The following is a 24,377-nucleotide window of genomic DNA, read 5'->3' as shown; positions in this document are numbered from 1 at the left end:
GCTTAGGCTGTAGAAATGAATGGAAGTCAATGGAAAGTCCCCACAAAGAAAACTGTGTGTGTGTGTGTGTGTGTGTGTGTGTGTGTGTGTGTGTGTGCGTGTGTGTGTGTGTGCGTGCGTGCGTGCGTGCGTGCGTGTGTGTGTTGCCTCTTCAACATGTTGAGTCAAACCAAAGTTTTGAGGTCTATCACAGCTTTTTTGCCCCTTTGTCTTTGGAGTTGTAAACATGGATGTTGAAGTTTCCACCAGAATTAGAGTCACAATCAATGCATATAACAGGTAAGAGTTCACTAAAGTCATTGAAATTAAACTTTCCACATATTTTCCACATGTTTGATGTTTGCTCAATCCTGACCTCTGATCACAGCCGTCCAGGAAACCAGCTTCACATACGGGCAGTAAACATTCTGATAGATTTTTGCTGATCTGGTTTGTTTGCCACAGTCAAAGTTATTCTTTGAAGTACATTTGACTATTTCTTCACTTCTTATTCCAGAGAAATGTTCAGTAATAAATAACTGAGCTTGGTCCCTGACTCTTCACTCTTTGGGTGATTTTGATTCCTGACAACATGGGGATGAGGTGTCTTGAATTAGTTCTTCTGCTTTGGGTTCCTGGACTGCTGCAAGGTAAGTATAATGAACATCTGATATGGCGTATTCCTGAAGTTGTGTCTGATTTTTGTCTGTTGTGGACGATCAGCTCAAGGTCCACAGCCTTGCAGCACTCCGAGCCTGGATGCAGGTTTTCTTCTCCCGGTGCAGGAATCATATCCTCATGGAACAAAGATCAGTTATTCCTGCAATGATGGATACAAAGCAGAAGGAAGAGGCTGGTGGGGAACAAGCACATGTTTCAATGGTTTATGGTTTGGTATCCCAGTCTGTATTAGTAAGTGTTTCCTTTATCCACTGAAAAGATTTTCTTCAAATACGTTTATGCATTTAGTTTAACACTGAGCAGTAAACAGAACCTTGGTCAGGTTTCTCATCTTCTTGTGCTTCTTTGAAATGGAAACTGGGACTTTTGATATTTTACTCAAAAGGCTTATGTGTTTAATTTTCTTCTTTACAGTATATCCTCCTACCTGCCACGAGCCTCCAAGAATATCCAATGCCGCCATAATTAATCAGGATTTTCAGGACGTATTTACTCAAGACACAGAAGTGGTGTATCAGTGTAAGGATGGATATACAACAAAGGAAGGAGCCACCAAGAAATCTGTCTTCTGTAGAGCTGGAGTTTGGACAGACGTCCCAACATGTGGTAGGTGGAGAACTTTCAGACATATACAGAACCTGCCAAGAATATTTATAACCCAAATATTTTAACATTTTGTCCAGTTAAAATCACAAACTACAATGTGTTTTTGTTTCCTAACCAAGACAATGTAGTGTGTAACTGCTATGTAGATGGAAAAGAAGACAATGTCTTTAAACCTCTTAAAGATTCCTACATATACTGTATATATATATATGTATATGTATGTCAGTGACGTGCGGTCAGGGGAGGCGGGTGAGGCAGAGAACCACCCAGCTGTACTCCTGTCCGGTTATCTTCATTAGAGAAGGATTAACATTATTCCCTCCTGGAGTGCTTATTATCCTGCACATTTACAATCCATCCGCGGGCCCCGTTAACAATATGCTCAGTAGCAAAGCCGGTGAGGCAGCAGCGAGCTGAGCCTCACCTGGGATTGATCAACCTCTTGGTTACTGCCATTCTATGGGAGCATGTTCGTCCTGTCTGTACGCCGCCAATAGAGTGGTTAAAAAAACAATATATGAACCGATTTTCCGTAATTTAGCTAATGTATATAATGTACAGTGTTTTTTGTCTCTGTGTGTGTAACGTGTTTCTTGTGCTGAGGAGCGCTCAGAAACAGCAGAGAACAGATTCGAGGTGAGGCAGGCAGTTCTCTTGTCTCATGGCAGGGGGCGCTCATGATCCCAGACACTGTGACTCCACAACTACAGAGTAAGAGACAGTATCAGCGAGCTAGCCATACGATTGTGGCAGCACGAGGGTATGAAGCTGTTACTCTGCCCTTCAAAGCAGGGTAACCAGAGGGTGTCACAGCGCCACCTTGGGAATTGCGCCCAAGGAAATAGGTAAGGTACGTAACCAATGAGAACGAGACTTCATTCCATCACAAAATTCATTTTATTGTTCCATGTTTAAAAAAACCAGTAAAATTCAAAGAACCACTGTAGCTGCTGTAGGGACAACTGCATCTGGTTTATTGTTTTGATGTTTGGTTTGGGGTGGCAGTGGTTGAAGTTTATTTGATATTGAACATTGGGTTTGGTGTGTGTGGTAGTTTTGGTGAATTTGTGTTGGTGCTCGTTGGGTTCGGCTGAGTGTATTTTCAAATGTGGGGGGACCTTTTGTTTTGTTCCGCGGACCATGTGTTGCTCGGGGAAGCGTTGGCTGGCGCACTTGGAGCCGCGTGGGGCATTCAGGCTCAAGAAGTTGAAGCTTTGTTCCTCTGGAGTCAGTGCGGCTAATGAGGTACGGTTTTGTTTATTTGTATCTTTTGTTTATGTGGGTGCTCAGTTTATTGTGAACTGATTTGGGTTTGTGTTACCTTTTGTTTTTAGTTCTGACGGCATTTTTGGGACGTTGTAAGACATGTCCACAATAAATGGCTGTAGAAACGAAGAACTGAGTTAAGCCTTTAATTAAACTCGAGAGGAGCAACAACCACAATAGGAAGGAAAGTGCACAGTACTTGGGCCTACCAGCAGAGGGAGGGCAGTCCAAATGTCGGAACTGGTTCCTAAAACAAATTAATAAATCAAAATAAATCACCCCAAGCACTTGTGAACAGACACTCGATCGTGAAGAAATCCCAACACCGGTCACTCGCACAGCACAAAGGTCCAGTTCCTCTGGATGCCCCCCCACCGCCTTCAGCTCTCAGCCTGGAGACAAAGGGGTGGGGTTAAACAAGCAAATACAAAAACGAAAGACACAATTTAGACATGGGGTACTAAAATGAGGTTACCCCTAACCTCCGATGTATCCAGTCATTAAAATCAATGTTTTAATTAAGTAATCTAAAAAACCACAGCCGTTAAAAGCAGCAAAGCCCGAGGCCACACAGAATAGGATAATGCAAAAGCAAAGCAAAAACAAAGCAGCAGGGTCTCCAGCGAGCTGCAGCCGCCATGTCTGAAATGAAGGCATAGATTAATAGAATTTGTAGAAAAAATGGCAGAAGGTAGAGGAAGCCATTGTCACCTACCAGAGCTGGCTGACTCCACCTCAACCAGAAAGCCCTTCCGGCCCAACAGCAGGAGGATCCACTTGCCGGTACGTTCTATATATAAATAATTGTCATTTTGTGCTATTGAACTGCATGGGTGCAGTGCAATAAAAGAATCACACCCATTTTACGTTGCCAAGATGAACTGGGCAGGGTAAATTACACCCGCATCCCAGTATCAACAGGAGACTTCAGGCAGCTTCTAAATTTAAACAATTTGAATTAACCAACTAAAATTGTGGTCTTGTACAGAAGGAGAAACATTACTTACTGATTTTAGAGTTTTGACCACTGCAAGTTAACCAAGCGACCTTCCCACTGAAGTGCGACCAAATGCAGGCATGAAGAAAGCAGGTGAGAGAGTCTGCCTTTATACTCACACCCACTGAGCTAATTAGATGCCAGGTGTCCTTAACCTTGGGGCAGGCTTCATCCTGCTACACAGTACATGTGTCAAACTCCAGTCCTGGAGGGCCACTGCACTGCAACTTTTAGATGTGCCTCTGCTGCACCACACCTGAATAGAATAATTAGGTCATTAAGGCTCTGGAGAACTGATCTACACAAGGAGGAGGTAATGAAGCCATTTCATTCCAGTGTTTTGTACCTGCGGCACATCTAAAAACTGCAGGACACTGGCTCTTGAGCACTGGAGTTTGACACCCCTGCCATACAGTAAAGTCAAGTGCAGCGATATATTTATAGTTTTCTCCTCTTACCACACCAATCACTTATTAATAATCGTAACGATGTCTTCTTCCTTCTGAAGTCAATCACCATCTCTCTGGTCTTACTAATGTTGAGCCTCAGGTGATTCTGCTCAGACCACTCCACAAAGCTGTCCACCAGTGTCCTGGACTCCCCCTCCCCTCCATCCCCTATACACCCGACAACCGCTGAGTCATCAGAAAACTTCTGTAGGTGACATGACTCAGAGTTGTACTGGAAATCAGTGGTGTACAGGGTGAAGAGAAAGGGAGAAAGCACAGTTCCCTGTGGAGCTCCTACGTCACTGACCACCACATCAGACAGGACACTGCCCAGACGGACACACTGCGGCCTGCCTGTCAAGTAGTCAGTAACCCAGGAGATCACTGAGTCGTTGACACCCATCCTCCGCAGCTTCTCACCCAGTAACAGAGGCTGGATGGTGTTGAAGGCACTGGAGAAATCAAAGAATGTGATTCTCACAGTGTCTCCTCCACCATCCAGGTGCTCGTTGCAGCAGGAAGATGACGGCATCGTTCACTCCTAAGTGGGGCTGGTAGGCAAATTTCAGGGGGTCTAGAAACATCCTCACCCTAGGCCTCAGCTGGGCCAGGACCAGTCTCTCCATGACCTTCATCACATGAGATGTGAGAGCGACTGGTCTGTAGTCCTCTGGGTCGGATGGCCTTGGCTTCTTGGGAACAGGAACCACATGTGATGTCTTCCACCGCAGCGGGACTCTCTCCAGCCTCAAGCTCAGGTTGTACATGTGTGCCAGTACAGGGGCCAGCTGGCCAGAGCAGGTCTTCAGGATCCGTGTTGTAATGCCATCAGGTCCTGCAGCCTTCCCCTGGTGCAATTGCTCCAACTGTCTCTTAACCTGGCCTGTAGTCACCGTTAGCTGGGGGTAGGTGTTGTTGTCTGCAGTGGAGATAGGAGGGAGGGAATGGGGGGCTGAAGGAGAGATGGTGTGCAAGAGAATGCCGGTAGGTGGGTTGAACAACTTGGGGCAGTGTGGATGTGTGGGGGGATGGTGGTGGTATGGGAGTAGCAGGAGGTGAGCTAAACCTGTTGAAAAACTGGTTAAACTGGTTTGCTCTATCCAGGCTCCCAGATGTCTGTGTGTCCTTCCCCTTCATCCAAGCGATGTGCTTCATTCCTTTCCACACATCTCTCACACTGTTCTGCTCGAGTTTGGACTCAAGCTTCCTCCTGTAGTTGTCCTTGCATGTCCTCAGTGTCTCTCTGAGTTCACGCTGGACTCTCCTCTGCTCCTCCTTATCTCCAGACCTGAAAGCCATCTTCTTTTTGTTTAGAAGTGCCTTCAGGTCACTGGTAATCCAGGGTTTGTTGTTGGAGAAGCAGCGCACGGTCCGGGCTGGCATGACAGTGTCCTCACAGAATCTGATGTAGTCCGTGATGCAGTCAGACATGTTGTCGATGTCCTCCCCATGAGGCCCACAGGGCACATCCCAGTCTGTCGACCCAAAGCAGTCCTGCAGTGCCTCAGCTGCCTCCTGTATCCACCTCCTCACCATCCTGATGCGCACAGGCTGCCTACTCACTCAAGGGACGTACTTGGGGGTCATCCTTACCAAGATGTGGTCCGACCTGCCAAGGGGGGCAGGGCTGTGGCGCTGTATGCATCTTTGGCATTAGCATACAGGAAATCCAGCATTTTGTTTTCCCTGGTGGGACAGTCAACATACTGCTGGAAGTTGTGTAGAGTTTTGTCCAATGAGGCATGGTTAAAGTCACCCGTGATGACCATGAAGGCGTCCGGGTGTTGAGTCTGGAGTTTGGCTGCGGTAGAGCTGATGACGTCACAGGCCACCGCTGCATCAGCTGATGGGGGAATGTAAAGAGGAACAATGTAGAGTCTGCTGGCTTGTAGTTATTACAACTCCAACTACATTTTGTACATATAACTACAAACTAGCAATCAGGCCCCAAATCTAGTTTATATACATCATGCTACTTCCTGGAAAATGTTCCTGGGAGTCAAAATAAATCATCAGTCAGGATATTGTAACAGCGACATGCTGTTTGACTCTTTTTGGTTTAGTCTGCTGTAATTGTGACTCAGGGCCACAACTAACCATCTAGTTCTGATTTTGTTCAGATATGTGAATAAAATGTGATATTTTGTTCATATATTTTTTTCTAAACAGTTTGATCTTTTGTTTCTTTAAAGTTCCTGCCGCTTCAGCCTGTGTGTTGGATCTGCAAAGACTGGATATTGGCGCAACTTCACAGATCAGCATAAAGGATGGAGAGACAAAGGAGATTGATTGTACACTGTGGCAGGATTACTCGATGTTTGCTAGGTGCTCTAATGGAAGAATAGAAGCAACCAAGTGTGAGTAACATGTGATATAGAAATTTATTTTGTTTCCAGGTAATCTATGATGTCTAACAGGCAGGATGTCATTTGTTTTAGTTAAAAGGCTTTAAACAGGAAAACCAAAGTAAAACATTGCTCTAAATTTTAAATTCAATTTCAATCTAGTTTCAGGGAAGAAGTTGACTTGGCAATTTGTTGATTCACTTGATCTAAAAACAACAACATGAAACCAAGAGAAGTTTAAATAAAGCTTTATTAAAACTTAACAAAGTTTTAATAAAGCAGTTGTTTTTTAATTTACAAACATTTTTAAAATGACTCATTTCCTTATTCATTTTTATGTGAAATTCAAAAAAATACAATCATCAATGTTTTTATGAATTTATTGGCACCTCAAAAAATCCAACATTTATAAATGACCTCTGTGTGTTTATTTCTAGGTTGCCACATCACCTCCATTAAGCGAGTAAGTGTTATTTTTGGACACATCTCTCCAATAATCACATCATTCTTAGACAGTTTGTCTGCTGAAATGTTAATCACTCCTAAATTCAGTTTATTTGTTGTGTCTTCTTATTAGAATCATTGCAGATTTTCCGAAGCGCTGTAACATTTCCTGGCTTTGGATTCATGCACCGCAAGCAGAGAATGAAGTGACATCAGAGATATTTCTGACAGAAACACCTGGAAGGAAACTTTTTCTTTTTTTAGTTAAATTCTGTTGATTGTTGGTTGACAGTAAATATAAAATGCTTGACTTTGTCTAAAATAAAATATTTCGACAGGACTTCAGGGCATCCTTTGTTTTGTTCTCCCTCACACCGTGTTAACCTTTTAAGGTCGACGCCCGCCCTGTGGCGGGCATGACGTCATGTTTCTGTGTGTGGTTTTTGCTCCAATGTGATAATAAATTTTGTCAAAATGAAACAAACACTGTAAAATCACAAAGTTTAGGATGTTCTGAAAATAATGATACCAAACAAGGTAAGGTAAATAGTTTTTATGGTGGAAATATAAGGGTAAATTCAAAATTAGACCAAAACGGCCATTTAGACCCAAGACTCCAAAGGGCTAAAAAGGATTTTGGACTCTTATCGTGTGTGAAATCTGGTGCTGTTCATGGAAGCTGGAGCCGATCCTGTAACCCTGATCAGGCTCTCTGCAGAGCGGAGCCACTGAGCCGCCCAACTTTCTCCGGGCGATGATTTAACCTCTAAAGTGAAAGTCCAATTAAGTTTTCAAGGAATTCAAATCCACTGACGGTCCCGGTTGAATGGACTGACTGAATACATTTTCCTGGTTAGTTTTGCTCACAAGAACAGTTTATGAGTAACATAAATATGAACAATATCCAGTGCTGCTGTTAAAGAGGTTAAAGTTTCACTGATGGTCTCTATAAGATCAATATCACAGCAATTAAACCTCGTCACATGTTTATTGGCAGACTGGGAAAATAAAAAGGCTACAATAACTAAGATCTCTAAATATGACTGCTGTGGCGGGAAAAATGAGTATGCACTATGTGCAACATGCCACTGTAGAGGGGTTTGGCTGTTATAGAGTCACCATTGAGATTTACCAGTGAAACTTTAAGGGAGATGGAAATAGACAGAGTTGACCAAAATAATTGTTGTTATCTGATCTGGCGCCCCCTGTGGCGGCCTTGGAAGGCTGGCCGGCTCAGTTTCTCCTGGATGTTTCGGGAACAGGATGCTCTGCTCCCTCTGCCCGTTGCCTCCCCACAGGACATCTATGGACCTGAATCAGACTCTGCTGAGGATGATGAACACTCCATCACTTGGGAGAGTCTATCTAAGTCAGTGTTTACGGAACACACAAACACACATATGCATACACACACATGCACAAAGCTATAACCCTCCACTCCATCCTCACCCATCCAATTTTTATGTTGTGATGTCTGTATGTTGCTTTTTGTGCTCAGGTGTGTCGTGGAAAACATACTATTTCCAAGCACTGTTCAGGTGAAATCACTCAACCAGGTTTATTCATATATTGTGCACAATACAGAGAGCTTGTAGGACAATCAGTAATGAAGCAGGTCTGGGTGAAAAGCTCTGTCAGGCAGAGACAACACATGAGTTTTATACCAAAGATAAAGAATTAACAACAAGGGGTGAGACAGTCTGGTTCTGATGCAGCTGTAGAAAACAACTTCCAACCTTCTACATGTAACCCAAATAGTTCTTTTGGTGAGAGTTCATAAGCATTTCATATAACATGACTAGCAGATGTGACCTTAATGTAATTTTTCCATCACAGGTGTTTTTTAGTTTTAATTCTCACTCTGTGTCCTTGTATGATTTTTCTTCCTCCACTTTCCTAGTGTTTTTTTTTTTTCCACATTTAACAAAAGCCAGCACCTCCCACGGCTGCAGCCTCAGTCACCTTGTCTCCTCACACCTTATGTTTGTTTTTTGTTCGTTGGCGTTTAGGCGGTACGGTCAGAGGAGGGTGTGTGAGCCTGACCACTGTGGCGGACACGGCACCAACATTGATGAAGTGTTTGATTTCCACAAAGAACGTTTCCTTTGCATATTTTAGTGTTGGGTGATAAATACTTTCTTTGTTGATTTCACAATAAAAGTGAAGTTGAGTTTTACGCCACCTACATTCGGCCCTTTAATAAAAGGGTTTCTTTCACATTTTACCAGCAGAGCAGTTCCACACAAAGATTTCTTCACTTTAACTGGAGACATGGAATAAATGATGTGTGAAATTTTAGAATGAAAATGATAGAAGGGAGGAGGAAGAGTAAATTTAAGCAAACGTTTCTGCTGTGTTGTCTGTAAACATGTTGTAACGACTTCTGCTAAGTGAGTCAACAGATATACTTTCAAAGACAACAGAGAAATGATCAGACAGGGCAACATTATTACAGAGACCTTGGGATGATCCACAGCATTACTGGTAATCAAATTCAGAGTGTGTCCTTGTGTGTGGGGGTGTGTGTGTGTGTGCGTGTGTGTGTGTGTGTGTGTGTGTTGCCTCTTCAACATGTTGAGTCAAACCAAAGTTTTGAGGTCTATCACAGCTTTTTTGCCCCTTTGTCTTTGGAGTTGTAAACATGGATGTTGGAGTTTCCACCAGAATTAGAGAGTCACAATCAATGCATATAAAAAGTAAGAGTTCACTAAAGTCATTGAAATTAAACTTTCCACATATTTTCCACATGTTTGATGTTTGCTCAATCCTGACCTCTGATCACAGCCGTCCAGGAAACCAGCTTCACATACGGGCAGTAAACATTCTGATAGATTTTTGCTGATCTGGTTTGTTTGCCACATTGAAAGTTATGCTTTGAAGTACATTTGACTATTTCTTCACTTCTTATTCCAGAGAAATGTTCAGTAATAAATAACTGAGCTTGGTCCCTGACTCTTCATTCTCTGGGTGATTTTGATTCCTGATAACATGGGGATGAGGTGTCTTGAATTAGTTCTTCTGCTTTGGGTTCCTGGACTGCTGCAAGGTAAGTATAATGAACATCTGATATGGCGTATTCCTGAAGTTGTGTCTGATTTTTGTCTGTTGTGGACGATCAGCTCAAGGTCCACAGCCTTGCAGCGCTCCAAGCCTGTATGCAGGTTTTCTTCTCTCGGTGCAGGAATCATATCCTCATGGAACAAAGATCAGTTATTCCTGCAATGATGGATACAAAGCAGAAGGAAGAGGCTGGTGGGGAACAAGCACATGTTTCAATGGTTTATGGTTTGGTATCCCAGTCTGTATTAGTAAGTGTTTCCTTTATCCACTGAAAAGATTTTCTTCAAATACTTTTATGCATTTTACTTTAAAACTGAGCAGTAAACAGAACCTTGGTCAGGTTTCTCATCTTCTTGTGCTTCTTTCAAATGGAATCTGGGACTTTTGATATTTTACTCAAAAAGCTTATGTGTTTAATTTTCTTCTTTACAGTAAATCCTCCTACCTGCCGCGAGCCTCCAAGAATATCCAATGCCGCCATAATTAATCAGGATTTTCAGGACGTATTTACTCAAGACACAGAAGTGGTGTATCAGTGTAAGGATGGATATACAACAAAGGAAGGAGCCACCAAGAAATCTGTCTTCTGTAGAGCTGGAGTTTGGACAGACGTCCCAACATGTGGTAGGTGGAGAACTTTCAGACATATACAGGACCTGCCAAGAATATTTATAACCCAAACATTTTAACATTTTGTCCAGTTAAAATCACAAACTACAATGTGTTTTTGTTTCCTAACCAAGACAATGTAGTGTGTAACTGTTATGTAGATCAGGGGTTTCAAACTCCAGTCCTCAAGGGCCGACGTCCTGCAACTTGTAGATGTGCCTCTGCTGCACCACCTGAATAGAATAATTAGGTCATTAAGGCTCTGGAGAACTGATCTACACAAGGAGGAGGTAATGAAGCCATTTCATTCCAGTGCTTTGTACCTGTGGCACATCTAAAAACTGCAGGACAGCGGCCCTTGAGGACTGGAGTTTGACACATGTGATGTAGATGGAAATGGAGACAATGTCTTTAACCCTATTGTGAAAAAAAAGCTCTAAAAAGTGTTGAGTTTGTTTATATTCAATCTTCTTTAATTAAATCTAGTAAACCCAGTTGTCTACTCCTCATTGCAATACAGGCTTCAGTAAAGATGTTCCTGCAGATGTTCTGTTGTATAAAATGACCGGATTTCTGATACCCTAAATGCCAATGACTTGTTCCTATTGTTATGCTATTATTAATATACTATCACTGAAATAATCTAAGTGAAATTGGAAGCAGAATTTATTGGCATTTATTTCAATAAACAATACATTTCTTTATCCACTCCTCATTTCAACAGTCTTGGTCGTCTCAATAAAGAGCAAAATGATTAAAAATAAATAAATTTAAAAAAAGTTACTATCACACAGTATGAAGTTTGTTGCCTACGGAGCCCTCTAGGGGACATGAGGAAAAAATTATATTGCGTTCCCTCGCAATACTGTACTGATCAGTTTTGCGGCATAATTGAATACTGTAAACCTTTCTCACGGTGGCCGCCGTACTTTCTGCTTTAATATAAGGTTATGTGAGGTTTTTCCATGAATGTTAATATCTCGTTGTGAAATATTTGAAGTTTTATATCTTTCTTTAGGATGGAAAGGCACCACAAACCTACGATATAAACAGAAACTTTCCGTAAGTAGGAAAGAAATAAAAATACATCCAAACTATTTGGATTATTTCTGAGTTATTATCGCGGGTAATAAATCATCTGACGGTTTTAATTGTATCTCTGTTGTGTTCATAGTCTGAATTGTTTAAAGAGCTGCTTTCAGTTCCATCTCAACCTTAACAGACATAAACATGCAGTAAATAAATCGATTTTCAATCAGTTTTTTTTTTTTTTGCACCAAAGACTTAATAATAATAAACACCTTTTATTATTAAAAACACGACAAACTAATGATGGTATAGGGCCGCACGGGGTTAACTCGGGGAATCTCATCTGTCCGTGTATCAATCAACTCCAAACCTCTTCTTTGATCTGTCACAATTATCGATTTATTCCATTTTGATCATCATGCTCCAAACTTTGCAAGGACTGACCAACCTGCTCACCGCTTCCTCATACACACAAAGCCAGCAGGTCAGTAACCTTCCCATTCATACTTGATGACAGCCACGCCCACATCGACACACCCACCACCCCAGTGTCAAAGCCGCCTGCTCCTGTCATATCAATAATTACTTATTTCATTCATATGGCTCTTACAGAGCCTCAGTGAAAACTTGTTTATTATTATTAACTGTTTGGTGCAAAAAACTGATTGAAAGTCGATTTATTTCCTGCATGTTTATGTCTGTTAAGGTTGAGATGGATCTGGAAGCAGCTCTTTAAACCATACGAACACAACAGAGACACAATTAAAACTGTCAGATGATTTATTACCCGCGATAATAACTCAGAAATAGTAGAAATAGTTTGGATGTATTTTTATTTCTTTCCTTCTTACGGAAAGTTTCTGTTTATATCGTAGGTTTGTGGTGCCTTTCTATCCTAAAGAAAGATGTAAAACTTCAGATATTTCACAACGAGATATTAACATTCATGGAAAAACCTCACATAACCTTATATTAAAGCATAAAGTACGGCGACCACCGTGAGAAATGCTTACAGTATTCAATTATGCTGAATGACTGATCAGTACAGTATTGCGAGATAACGCAAAAGAAAAAAAATCCCCATGTCCCCTAGAGGGCTCCGTAGTTGCCACTGTACTCTCAATTTAATTATTTTATTCCTACATATATGTATGTATGTATATGTATGTCAGTGACGTGCGCTCAGAGGAGGTGGGTGAGGCAGAGCTTTACCTGTCATAATGGGAAAATAATATACAATGATGAAATAATTTGTATTGCTTTTTTCACCCTGTAGTTTGTACTATGAGTACCTATTTTTCATTTAGCTTAACCGATTCTGATTATTTTGTCTTTTAAATCGCTGAATTTTAGCATATTCCTATTCATATGCTCAGAAGTGAAGCCGGTGAGGCAGCAGCGAGCTGAACCTCGCCTGGGATTGATCAACCTCTCACTAACTGAGCTGGCTGCCATTCAATGAGACCATGCTTCTCCTTTCGCCAATAAAATGGTTAAGAAACATTTAATATATGAACTGATTTTCCATAATTTAGCCTATGTATATAATGTACAGTGGTTTTTGTCACCAACTGTGTGTGTAACGAGTTTCGTGTGCTGAGGAGCGATCAGAAACAGCAGAGAACAGTCGAGGTGAGGCAGGCAGTTCTCTTGCCTCATAGCAGGGGGCGCTCATGATCCCAGACATTGTGACTCCACAATTGCAGAGTAAGAGACAGCATCAGCGAGCTAGCTATAGTAAAGTCAAGTGCAGCGATATATTTATAGTTTTCTCCTCTTACCACAGAATTTCCTCATGTAAACTGTAACATGCAGGTCTATATTTGTGAATATGATTATGATTAAGTCAGTGTCTCACCAGCTTTACAACAAATAACAAGATGAATCTGCCTCTGCTCTGTTTGTTCCAGCACCTACTGCCGGACCCGGATCAAAGGACACTGTATCCAGTAAATAAGCACATTGATTTCTTCATTAATATTTCATGTATTTATCTAGAATGTAACCAAACTAAACTATGCATTTCTTAAGAGTTAATGAATTAGAGTTGATTTGTTTGAGAAAAGAAAGTATGAGATGAACTAAGGAACTCGACTTAAACAGTTTTATGAAACTCTGTTCCTCCTTTTCAGTCGATAATTGTGGAGAGATCCCTCATGTTCCAAACGGGCTTCCTGAGCCACAGGAGCAGCAACGTTCTTTGAAATACACGTGTCAGAACTTTTACAAGTTAGTGGGTCCTGACACTGTGGTGTGTCACAGAGGTGGCACGTGGTCCGAAGTCCCCACATGTAAAGGTAGAAGGAAAACAACACTGAAACTGTTTCATTAAAAAAAAACAGACGTAAAGAAAAGTGTTTTCTTCTTTTTCTTTTTTGCAGAGGACTTCTGTTTTCTGGACACTACAAAGTATTCTGACCTTACAAATTCTGGCAATACGTTTATCAGAAATGGGGACACAGAGTACCCGAGATGTGTTGATAAATGGATGTTTAAACGTTCCGCTGTGGTTCGGTGCATTGATGGGAATCTCACTGTATCCATATGTAAGTATCAGTGTTTGTGGTTATAATGTGGCAAAATCTGGAACAGTTCAAGGGGTATGAATACTTTTGCAAGCCAGCGTTTGTTTAGATGTTCAACACGTCAGAATTGAAGGGCTGGTTTATTGAAAGGCCTCTGCAGGGAAACATGCAGGACACTGGCTCAGCAGGGCTAAAGTTGGCCACAGTAGAAGCAGACATTGAAATGACAAAGTATAGAAATTCAAATGTTTTTTTTGTTGTTGTTTTTTTTCAGGTTGCAACTGGACCACGATAAACGCTGTGAGTATTTGTGTGTTACCTAAAGATGTTTTTGTTGCTCACATGCTCTTAATATTTCAGGCATTTCAAAGTACCCCTGTTAAAGTTGTGTTATTTTTTGTGTATCTATTTGTATAAACATCTAAAGCAGTTTTTTTTTTTTTTTTATGTCTTTACTGTAACCAGGGTCTATGCTGAGGCCCCATCGGGAAAAGATCTGGCTCTCTTGGGCTGAGCTGATGGACTGAGAACAAATGGAAACATGAACCCATTTGAAACAACTTGAGATTGAATGCGTTGCCAACAGCCAGGCTGGATATTTTCATGCTGTTCTACCACAGTATAGCATGTTCTGTATTTAGATTGTTCCAGTAGCATTTCTATAGTTGTGCGTTTCATACAGAGAATTGTAAAAAACCTCTGTCTGACTTTGTCTCTGTTGCCTGCAACAGCTACTTAATAAAACATTTCGACTTTAACAGGAGTCATTCTTGACCACACCTGTCAAGTTTTTAGGAGAATTTGGGACATTTGTAGCCGCCCGCTGTGGGTGGGGCTAACGAGGGAACGGGAGGCGGGTTGTTGGTGATTGGCGAGATATTTCATGTGATAATCTGCCATGTGGGTATTACATTAAGAACTGAGAGTGGGGGTGCATCTTGAGGGGAGCTCATGCCGCCCCCCACAAGATGCCCTGGGCCGTTGCCCATGTGGCCCATATCAGAATCTGCCACTGTTCATGGGAGTCAACTGTACTACACTGGAATCAGAACCACAATCACTGGAAATAAGGCATAATCATAATCTATTTTTTCCTTTAGGAATATTAATTACCTGATTACCAGATAGCAGATAGATATTATCTGATAGATATTTGTGGATCTAGTTTGTTTGCCACAGTGAAACTGATCCTTTGACATAAAGTTGACAATTTCTTCACTTCTTTTTTCAGAGAAAAAGTTCAGTATCATTTCAAGCTTGTCTTAATCAGAGTACCTTGCAAAAACTATTAAAAATTAATAGGGTAACTTTTTTATTTTTACATATTTGTTAAATCTGACATTTTAGAACTGTTGCCTTGCAGCAAAAAGGTTCTGGGTTCGATTCTCGGCCCGGGGTCTTTCTGCACTGAGTTTGCATGTTCTCCCTGTGCATGCGTGGGTTCTCTCCGGGTTCTCCAGCTTCCTCCCAGAGTCCAAAAACATGACTGTCAGGTTAATTGGTTTCTCTAAATTCTCCCTAGTTGAGTGTGTGTGTGCATGGTTGTTTGTCCTGTCTGTCTCTGTGTTGCCCTGCGACAGACTGGTGACCAGTCCAGGGTGAACCCCGCTTCTCGTCTGAAACGTTAGCTGGAGACAGACCAGCACCCCTCCCGACAGGGGTGTTAGAAAATGGATGGATGGACATTATATCCTGACAATATGACATGAGAGATAATATGTGAAGCAGTCCAGCTCCCTGTGGTCCTACTGCCATCGGCAGAAATCCACCACATGCTCAGTTCTGTGCCTGGAATATTTGTTGAAAGTGATCCATCGAGGAGAGGAGTCGACTGCTTCTGGGAGCTAATGGTTGGAAAATAAATGCAAACAAGGAATGCGTTCGCAACAACTTCACATTTATTACATTGCTGGCTCGTTCCGTTGTAGCATAAAATAAAGTTCAGCCCAGGCTTTGTCTATACGCTCGGCTTCATCACTTCATCGCCTGACACGCTGTTTCTCCCTCTAAGCCAGTGGAGACACTTTGACCCATCCTGATGTCTGACTACATTTTTGCTGATAGTGATATTTTCTGATCCAGAGCGCTTTTACTCCAACTATTAGCCACGGTATTAGTCTTCCTATTCTGTAGAATAGTCCGTATTACTGACTGTCACACAGGTGCAATCAGCCAATCTTTTTGTACTGAGCTGTTTTTATCCACGAGATTGATAATTTCATCCTAGGAGTCAGAACTATGTTATCCAACTCAAACAACACGCTCCTAAAATAAGAAAGTCACCATTTGTCTATTTGGTGTTTTTTGTTCTTCTAAAAACGGCTACTATAAATTTTGCATGATGGTGTATCGGGACCATTGCAGATAGAAACAAAGGACAAATAAAACAGGCAGAGATTTTGATCTTCACAAAGGCCTCATCATCATACGCAATGGCTGGGAGAAACTTCTTGAATGTATCAAACATTGATGATGGTGTCTGGATCGTTGGCTTATTTCCACATTTTTCATTCCGAGAGTTTTAGAAATGAAAGGTCTTCAATAAGCATCCTTCTGAAACTCAGGACAGATCTGCTATGCACTGCAGAAGCAGATGTTTCTGGATCTTTACAGAACCCTGCATTGATTTTTCATGACGCATATAGATAATGATGGGACAATCAACCAATGAGAACATTCCAGAACCTCCCACCCAGTGAGCTGTGGGATATGGGGCAGATGTTGAACCAAGCTGCTGAGCTACAAACATCTAAAAAAAAAACTAAAAAAACTGCAGAGTTGTTAAAAATGCTAGTAACATCTTGAAAGTCCCGACTGAGAAGGTTTCAGGTCAATATATCATCTGAGAGGACAGCAGTTACCATGGGAACCTACAGGGAACTGAAGAAGCAAAAAGTGAAAATACAAAAGCTCCAGAATAGAATCAATGGAAAAACGATTACAGTTATGAAACACATGGACGTTATATCAAACACCACAAAAATATGTTCCATAGAATCAGGTTTTTCCTCATAGTTCAAGCTATCCTTTACTAAGTACTAGATAAGCTTATCTGATATGTTCAATTTAAATAATTTAAGATGTCAAAAGTTATCAGTATTAGTCAATGCCCAACTGGTAGCTGGATGATTTCTTTTTCACAATGTGTGTCCCACCATCTGCTCCATCCTCAATGGCTGATTGCCCCCCGTTGTCTAAATGTTACATGATTGCAGAGCAAACACCTGGGATGTTGGAAAACTGTTGCTTCTCGTCGTCATTCGTCGTCCCCGGAGCGTCGAGCCCACAACTGACAACAGGTTTGCTAAGAACGTCACTAGAGGCGTCTCCATTACAAATGTGCGCAAATCTTTGTCGACGTTCTGCTAATGTTGAAAAATCACTATTTCGCAATCGCGGCGTTTCCATTAAATAAGAAATTAAATTAAAATCACACATAAATAAGTTATTTCGTGTGATAAGTCATGTGTTTCTCTTTAACTTCAATCTTTTCTTATTGGCAGGAGACACCCTGACATATCTCCGTTATCATAAATTTGCTACTTTTGACTATTATCAACACGTTGGGTCGGAAAACTGTCCAAAACATTTTCTGGGAGCTTTCTGGTTCGGCCCGACATGCCAGTATGGAAACCCAAACGGAGTCTACACCTGGGGCAGTGAGGGGACCCGATTTGAGGTTGGAGTAATCTGGAACAGCTGGAAGGGCAGTATGTATTCTCTCAAGGCCATCAGCATGAAGATTCGCCCTGCTGAGTAAATCAGCAGCTCAAGCATCCAGCACTGTGTCCAACATGAATGTTTGGCAATAAAGTCTAAACAGATCGTCTCTTGTGCGTTCTCTTTTCTTCTAAATTCCCCAAAGATGTCAACCTTCCCATTTGAAAACTCTAGTCGACAAAACACAACACAAAAAACCTCAGTGGGTATATAATGCATATTATGACAGGCACTGTAAGCTGTTAGCTCTGGTTTCTACTACAACTCGTTCTTGTGCCCATCATGAAAAACTCTCAGATCCATGATTAGTTGTAACAATTAACTTTATTTGAGAAATATCTATTTTAGATGTAAAAACAATATAACAATATTACTGTAGACTGTTTAGTTTTTATAAAATGTAAAAAAATATATATATATTGTCACACGAACGTCGCCTCGTTGTTCACGCTGCAATGCATTCTGGTCAAATGATGTGTAATGGTCAAACTGCCAGCCATTTAATCAGCAAGATGGCCTGGTTCTCATATCTTACAGGATTCTTCTTGCTTAAGAAAACTCATTCTGTTTGTGGCTTCAGTAGCTTCACCCAGGGACTCATGATTATTTTATTTTTATTCTTTTCTCTTTTTTTTCTTTTCGAGGTTTTAAGCCTTTTCAATCTGAACGCGCTGAAATAGATCGGAATGTAGGAATCACAAGAGGTGATGAAGGTGAGGAGGACCAAAGAGAGGAAGAGGAGAGAGTTGGCCGTAGGCACTGGTGTTTTCATCATTTTATCAAATTAATTTTTTCAAATTATTTTATGATTAATTTTATCCTACTCATCTTCTGTTTATCACTCCACACACACTATGATCACATCACATACACACTGTGGGTACAAATTACTCTTACTCTAGAATTGGAAGTTTTTCATTTTAAACTGTTTTCTTTTTATTTATTTATGTATTTATTTATTTTGTTAGGGGTTTTTTTTGGCGACCTGTCCAGGGTGTACCCTGCCTCTTGCCCGAAACGTTCACTGGAGATGGGCACCAGCAGCCCTCCCAGCCCCTGGATGGCCCCTCCATCCATCCATCCATCCATCCATCCATCCATCAATGGATGGATGGATGTAGCAAACAAGGACACATCTGTTTGCTACATAGACCTCTAATCATCGATTGTAAAATAGTTATAAAGGAATAATATTCTCAAGATTCTCAAGACTACAACTGCACATTTGTGTATTTTAGGACAATATTGCTTTTAAAATCATATTTGATATTTAAGCTGTACTCACAGGTTACTGTGAGTACAGCTTACTGTCCATGCTTAGGTACAAGCATGGACCTAAGAGGAGAAGCGAGCAGCACAGACATTGGTGTGGCAGTTGCTACGGCGCAGGGAATGAGAGAAGAAGACGCAGAATGTACAAGACAAGTGTGTCCATTGTGTCCATCCAATGGATGGACACAATGGATAGTGTCCATCCATGGATGGATGGATGGACGCTAATCACCAATAGTATTGTGGAGATTTCTAAAAGGTCAGCTTAATGTTCAGACTGTTGGCGCCCCCAAGTGGTCAGAATTTTTTTAAAAACTTAATGAATGAATCTGCTCTTGCTGCAGAAACAGTGTCTCCATAAAATACAAAGAATATTTGTGTATGTAAACGTGATGAATAATAAAGTCGTGACAGGAAATATCTGAAAACTATAAAACAATTTAAAACTGTCAATTTCATGTGAAGTAGCTGTGAATAAAAGAATCGGTGAAAACAGCCGCTTGTGCACTCCACGTTTTATAGGTTGTTTTATATATATATATATATATATGTGTGTGTGTGTGTGTGTGTGTGTGTGTGTGTGTGTGTGTGTGTGTGTGTGTGTGTGTGTGTGTGTGTGTGTGTGTGTGTTGTAAGGTGCTTCATTAGTTGTTTCTTTTCCTTTTTTAAAGAATTTGAACCAGGTGAAGCTAAACTATGCCACTTGAAGAGTTCTGGGTAGAACAAATGCAAAGTTGTTTGTTGTGTTTTTTTATATATATATTTTCAATGCAAAATGTACATATTGTTGTACAATTTTGACTTAATTAGTGCTCTGAATATGTTGTTCTGTCAGGATCTGTGTTTTTCTGTGTTTATTTAGAGTTTTCTGTGTTCTTGAGTCTCTTCGTTGTCCTGTCCTCCCCTTGATTGTTCCCAGGTGTGTCTCGTTCCTGTGATTACCCGCCCGTGTATTTAACTCCACCTGTGTTCCTTGTTCCTCGTCGGGTCCTTGTCGTTGTCAATGTCTAGTCTAGTCTAGTCGTCGTCAGTGTTTCCATGTGCCTGCTGCTCGTTGTTTGGACTGTGCTTTACCATTAAAATCATTATAATTCATCTGACCTGGGTCCGCTGCGTCTGCCTCACCAACCGCACCTCATGACATGTTCTTTTGACAACATATTCCATAAATGTCCCTTTTGGAGTCTGTATGCTCCAATTACCAAATTAGTTTCAGATTATTTCAATAATCCATTAATCCAATCAATCCAATCAGCCATAGACTCTATCATGTCATGCCGGTTGATAGGAATATTGTTTGGGTGTCTTTTTGTTTTATGACAGGACAGCAAAATCAAACTTTGCGCTCCTGCTTCAGATTGCTTCTCGAGAAGAAAATAATTGGGGACCTTGGTGTTGACTGAGGCGGCATTTGTAAAACAGAGAAGCGCTGGTGAAACCAAGACGATGAAATCGTGCAAAGGAGTCGATCCTCACAGACGAATCACTTCTGAACCAGTTTGTTGACATTATGCTCTGGTGTTTCGTAAAGCTGGTATTTTGTCACACCGTGCTGGGAAATCACTGTCAAAACCTGGATAGTAAACAGATATTTTTAACACATTGTGTTCAAAAATGTTACTACTTTATGGGGTTCCTATTTTCTCCAACAGACAGGGTAGAAAACTTATAATAACAATCATCATCATCATCATCATCTTTATTGTCATCATAGAAATCATGAAGTGAAATTACAAGGAAACATGAGCATAATTTGTGTGTTTGTTCCCTTTCTCTTACTTCATCACCAAAATGTCCCGACTTGCACAATTTGTATCGACAGCCCCGCAGCAGCAGCAGCAGCTCGATCCAATGTTGACTTTTTTCTTCACTTCTTATCTCTCTGTATGCGGGAAATGCCTTAATTATTAACAGGCATCTGATCTGAACAAGGATCCTCACTCCCCAGTCTAAAGGCTGCGATTTGACTCCTGACAACATGCGGCTGACGGGTCTGAGATTTGCGCTCCTGGTCTGGATTCCTGGACTGCTGCTTGGTAAGAGACGTTCATGTTTTTTGGTTTTAGAGAAGCTGCTGCTGCTGACATGATCTCTTGACAGTTTTTCTGTCTGTTTCAGCTGTGGATGAAGGGGAGCCGTGCGGCGCTCCCGACCTGAAAAACGGTTATTTTCTCCCGGTGAGAGAGTCTCATCCTCATGGCTCACATGTGACGTACAGCTGCGATGCGGGATACAAAACCACAGAGGAGGGATGGTGGGCGACAATCATATGTCAAGATGGCGTCTGGTACAAGAAACCGGAGTGTGTTGGTGAGGATTTTTTATTTTATTTTATTTTTTTTAATTCATGAATGACTCTTCTGGACTGATTTAATTATGTTTTTTTAAAAAGAAAAGGTTGTATGTTTATATTTTTTCTGTTTCCCAGTGGACACAGTCTGCGTTCTTCCGGTTATTCCAAACGGCAAATTCAAGCAAAACCTGAACGGCTCGTTAGAAATAAACTGCAACGCAGGATATTCGCTAAACGGCCAGGATAACATCGTGGAGTGTCACAGTGGGACGTGGTCCGCGGTGCCGCTCTGTCAGAGTAAGTCCTGAACCTGAAAAACAAAAACAACAACAAAACACCTTTTTCCATTCCGACTGACTGTCACGGTTTATTCACAGAACACCCCAGGGCGTGCGGCGAGCCACCAGTTGTCCCTAATGCCGTCGTTACTCAGACCTACCAGGAGGTGTTTGCTGCTTATTCCAAAGTGGAGTATCAGTGCAGACAAGGATTTCTCACAGAGGACAGACAGTCCAAAAAAAGTGCCTACTGCGAGGGTGGAAACTGGGCCGGAATTCCACGTTGCAGTAAGTGGTCATTGTGTTGAGACTCACAAAGGTGTTCATTTCAAATGAATAGACGTGGCGGCATGGGGAGGGGGGACATTCTGTCAGATGTGGGTGCGCTTATGCTGCCCACCCCACAACATGCCGCCCTGGGCTGTTGCCCATGTCGCCCGTGTCAGAAACCGGCACCGCTTATTGGCTATGTAAAACTTATCAGGCGATTATAATGTCCACAACATATAAACATTGATATCTCAAAACGGAAGCATGCAATGTAAATAAATGTGTTTGGTATTTTGACAATTACATATGGTAAGGTTGTTCAGAAAAACAAAAGGTGCCACAGTAAAGACAGGATAAAGATTTGCATGTTAAAAAAAAAAACATCAGTGGGTGATGTCATTTGTTATGATGTTATTTATTATGTTGTTGTATCCAGTCACATTTAGCCCTGCATTTCAAAAAGTATGTACTTTAAATATTCAAAGTGAGTTGTGTACGTTAAAGAGAAAATTTCAAAGTAGAAAAAAAAAAAAATCTGCGCGAAATGAATATTTTCTGTTTTATTCAACACTGTGAGAGAACGAGCAAATATGAAAACCTGCCTCTGCTCTGTTTGTTCCAGCACGTGCTGCCGAACCCACGGACACTCAGACTACATTCGTATCCAGTAAATAAGCACATTGATTTCTTCATTTATATTAAATGTATTTATCTAGAATGTGATCAAAATAACCATGTAAGTAATTCGCACATTTCTCATGAGCGTGCGGCATACAAAGCTGAGTCAGACAGAGAGATTTGTTGATTTGTGTGAGGTGAAGTGTTAATCTAAAGAACTCGACTTTAACAGCCTAATGTTTTATGAAACTCTGTTCCTCCTTTTCAGTCGATAATTGTGGAGAGATCCCTCATGTTCCAAACGGGCTTCCTGAGCCACAGGAGCAGCAACGTTCTTTGAAATACACGTGTCAGAACTTTTACAAGTTAGTGGGTCCTGACACTGTGGTGTGTCACAGAGGTGGCACGTGGTCCGAAGTCCCCAAATGTAAAGGTAGAAGGAAAACAACACTGAAACTGTTTCATTAAAAAAAAAAAAAAAACAACAGGCGTAAAGAAAAGTGTTTTCTTCTTTTTCTTTTTTACAGAGGATTTCTGTCTTCTGGACACTACAGAGTATTCTGACCTAATAAATTCTGGCAATACGTTTATCAGAAATGGGGGCACAGAGTACCCGAGATGTGTTGATAAATGGACGCTTAAAAATTACGCTGTGGTTCGGTGCATTGATGGGAATCTCAGTGTATCCAGATGTAAGTATCAATATAAGCACAATTTAGATGGTTAGAACACTGGAGCAGATACACCAACAGAAACAGAGTTTCTTAGAGTTTGCAGTTTACGCATCATTGTGTTTGCTTATTGCCTGTCACATTTTTAGAACTGCGTATTAGGACCGTTGTAGATACAAAAAAAGGAGTAAATTTCTGCCAAAAATAAAAAAATCTTAGTTGTGTCGCAGTTGTGTTACCACACTGAGTTGTTCTGTCACATAAAATCCCAATGGAATATTTTTATGTTTGTGGTTATAACGTGACAAAATCTGGAACAGTTCAAGGGGTATGAATACTTTTGCAAGCCAGCGTTTGTTTACATGTTCAACACGTCAGAATTGAAGGGCTGGTTTATTGAAAGGCCTCTGCAGGGAAACATGCAGGACACTGGCTCAGCAGGGCTACAGTTGGCCACAGTAGAAGCAGACATTGAAATGACAAAGTATAGAAATTCAAATGTTTTTTTATTTATTTATTTTTTTCAGGTTGCAACTGGGCCAAGATAGACTTTGTGAGTATTTGTGTGTTACCTAAAGATGTTTTTGTTGCTCACATGCTCTTAATATTTCAGGCATTTCAAAGTACCCCTGTTAAAATTGTGTTATTTCTGTGTATCTATTTGTATAAACATCTAAAGCAGTTTTTTTTCTTTTTTATGTCTTTACTGTAACCAGGGTCTATGCTGAGGCCCCATCGGGAAAAGATCTGGCTCTCTTGGGCTGAGCTGATGGACTGAGAACAAATGGAAACATGAACCCATTTGAAACAACTTGAGATTGAATGCGTTGCCAACAGCCAGGCTGGATATTTTCATTCTGCTCTATCACACCAATAAAGTTCAATCTTTTATGTTTTTGTTTGTCTGTGTCTGTATTTAAAGTTAGAAGGCAAAATAAGACCCCAGATTTGTAAAAAATCAACAGTCAGTCTGTTTTCCAAACCTGGTCACTGTGGAACTGCAACAAACTCACTACAAACCTGTGCATCACTTGCTGCATTTGCATTGCAAATATGCATAAATCTTTGTCAATATTTTTGCTAATGGAAAAAAAACACACAATTTCACAATTGTGGTGTTTCCATTAAATAAGAAATGAAACTAGAATCACACGTGAATACGCTTGTTCACGCGATAAGTCATTACAAATACTTGCAGAGACGGTTACACGGCATACTCATAGTTCAGCCATGGCGCTCATCAGCTGTCAGCCAATCAGAGGAGA

The 24,377-nt window shown here is 41.1% G+C and overlaps 3 protein-coding genes across 3 annotated transcripts; all 3 read left to right on the top strand.

The window, feature by feature from the left end:
* The first annotated feature begins 421 nt into the window (after nucleotides 1-421).
* Nucleotides 422-7,107, top strand: LOC102226722 (complement factor H-like). Its single transcript, XM_023334775.1, has 6 exons — nucleotides 422-629; nucleotides 703-891; nucleotides 1,075-1,266; nucleotides 6,171-6,335; nucleotides 6,761-6,786; nucleotides 6,901-7,107. Exons 1-6 carry the CDS (start codon nucleotides 572-574, stop codon nucleotides 6,928-6,930), a joined length of 660 nt encoding a protein of 219 aa, XP_023190543.1. The 5' UTR covers nucleotides 422-571; the 3' UTR covers nucleotides 6,931-7,107.
* Nucleotides 7,108-9,615: 2,508 nt separating this feature from the next.
* LOC102237010 (complement factor H-like) lies at nucleotides 9,616-14,753 on the top strand. The gene is made up of 8 exons (XM_023334970.1): nucleotides 9,616-9,813; nucleotides 9,887-10,075; nucleotides 10,260-10,451; nucleotides 13,376-13,414; nucleotides 13,598-13,762; nucleotides 13,847-14,011; nucleotides 14,265-14,290; nucleotides 14,456-14,753. The coding sequence occupies exons 1-8, from the start codon at nucleotides 9,756-9,758 to the stop codon at nucleotides 14,465-14,467; spliced, it is 846 nt and encodes a 281-aa protein (XP_023190738.1). The 5' UTR covers nucleotides 9,616-9,755; the 3' UTR covers nucleotides 14,468-14,753.
* A 6,152-nt stretch (nucleotides 14,754-20,905) lies between these two features.
* On the top strand, nucleotides 20,906-24,007 carry LOC102230616 (complement factor H-related protein 1-like). The gene is made up of 9 exons (XM_023334925.1): nucleotides 20,906-21,018; nucleotides 21,101-21,292; nucleotides 21,411-21,572; nucleotides 21,653-21,841; nucleotides 22,446-22,490; nucleotides 22,710-22,874; nucleotides 22,969-23,133; nucleotides 23,640-23,665; nucleotides 23,829-24,007. Exons 1-9 carry the CDS (start codon nucleotides 20,961-20,963, stop codon nucleotides 23,838-23,840), a joined length of 1,014 nt encoding a protein of 337 aa, XP_023190693.1. The 5' UTR covers nucleotides 20,906-20,960; the 3' UTR covers nucleotides 23,841-24,007.
* Nucleotides 24,008-24,377: the final 370 nt, after the last annotated feature.

The sequence above is a fragment of the Xiphophorus maculatus genome, chromosome 6 (assembly GCF_002775205.1).
Source record: "Xiphophorus maculatus strain JP 163 A chromosome 6, X_maculatus-5.0-male, whole genome shotgun sequence".
Taxonomy (NCBI): Eukaryota; Metazoa; Chordata; class Actinopteri; order Cyprinodontiformes; family Poeciliidae; genus Xiphophorus; species Xiphophorus maculatus.
Note: the sequence above shows the minus strand (reverse complement) of the source record. Positions and strands in the feature narration are given on the sequence as shown.